The sequence below is a fragment of the Triticum aestivum genome, chromosome 3B (assembly GCF_018294505.1).
Source record: "Triticum aestivum cultivar Chinese Spring chromosome 3B, IWGSC CS RefSeq v2.1, whole genome shotgun sequence".
NCBI lineage: Eukaryota > Viridiplantae > Streptophyta > Magnoliopsida > Poales > Poaceae > Triticum > Triticum aestivum.
Window position 1 is genome coordinate 47778080 of NC_057801.1, and position 1337 is coordinate 47779416.

At 52.8% G+C, this 1337-nt stretch overlaps 1 protein-coding gene across 1 annotated transcript; it reads left to right on the plus strand.

Moving 5' to 3' along the window:
• Positions 1–6: 6 nt before the first annotated feature.
• Positions 7–1095, plus strand: LOC123064648 (AP2/ERF and B3 domain-containing protein Os01g0141000-like). Its single transcript, XM_044488085.1, has one exon. The coding sequence runs from the start codon at positions 124–126 to the stop codon at positions 778–780; it is 657 nt and encodes a 218-aa protein (XP_044344020.1). The 5' UTR covers positions 7–123; the 3' UTR covers positions 781–1095.
• Positions 1096–1337: the final 242 nt, after the last annotated feature.

Genomic DNA, 1337 nt, shown 5'->3' on the forward strand with positions numbered 1-1337 from the left:
CGCGCCTACGACGTAGCCGCGCTCAGGTACCGCGGCCGCGATGCCGCCACCAACTTCCCGTGCGCGGCCGCGGAGGCGGAGCTCGCCTTCCTGGGGGCGCACTCCAAGGCCGAGATCGTCGACATGCTCCGGAAGCACACCTACGCCGACGAGCTCCGCCAGGGTCTGCGACGCGGCCGCGGCATGGGGGCGCGCGCGCAGCCGACGCCATCGTGGGCGCGGGAGCCCCTCTTCGAGAAGGCCGTGACCCCAAGCGATGTCGGCAAGCTCAATCGCCTCGTGGTGCCGAAGCAACACGCCGAGAAGCACTTCCCTCTGAAGCGCACCCCGGAGAGGACGACCACCACCGGCAACGGCGTGCTGCTCAACTTTGAGGACGGTGAGGGGAAGGTGTGGAGGTTCCGGTACTCGTATTGGAACAGCAGCCAGAGCTACGTGCTCACAAAGGGCTGGAGTCGCTTCGTCCGGGAGAAGGGCCTCGCTGCCGGCGACTCCATCATCTTCTCGTGCTCGGCGTACGGCCAGGAGAAGCAGCTCTTCATCGACTGCAAGAAGAATACGACCGTCAACAGCGGCAAATCGGCGTCGCCGCTGCCAGTGGTGGAGACTGCCAAAGGAGAACAAGTCCGCGTCGTTAGGCTGTTCGGTGTCGACATCGCCGGAGTGAAGAGGGGGCGAGCGGCGACGGCGGAGCAAGGCCCGCCGGAGTTGCTCAAGAGGCAATGCGTTCCACTTCCACACGGTCAGCGCTCTCCTGCCCTAGGTGCTTTCGTCTTATAGCATCTGCACATACAGCTCTATATATTTATACTTTTCCTCCCTTTTCTTCTTGTTGTTAAATGATATATGCTGATCCTGTTCGTGGATTAGATAAATTCTCTGTAGAACTCTATTGCAAGCCGGATTGCAAATTGAGTTGTATTAATATGTAATTATGTGTGTGTGCACAACTAGGAATTCTAGCTAGAGAGGTCACAATGACCCGACGATGTTGGTTGCACATCTATGTATGTACTATCATTTTGGCGCATCAAAAAGTTCCATTCTGCCTTCTCATCAAGAGATGTGTTTGTGTATGTTTCAATGAAAATTTGTTCACTGCTTAATATATTGGCAATATTCATTTTGCTACACTAATTGATATCCGCTCAGCCACTATATAAGGAAGCAGTTAAAAATGTCTACTAAACCAGTATTTTGCAACATGCATGCAGGAAAAAAAATTAGGCGCTGAATTGCTTGCTGGCCTTGGATTGTTACAATCTATTTCATTAATTCAGTCGTATGCATAGATTAGTAATTGTCATCTTCAATTGCACCCATTTTTGGAATTTATT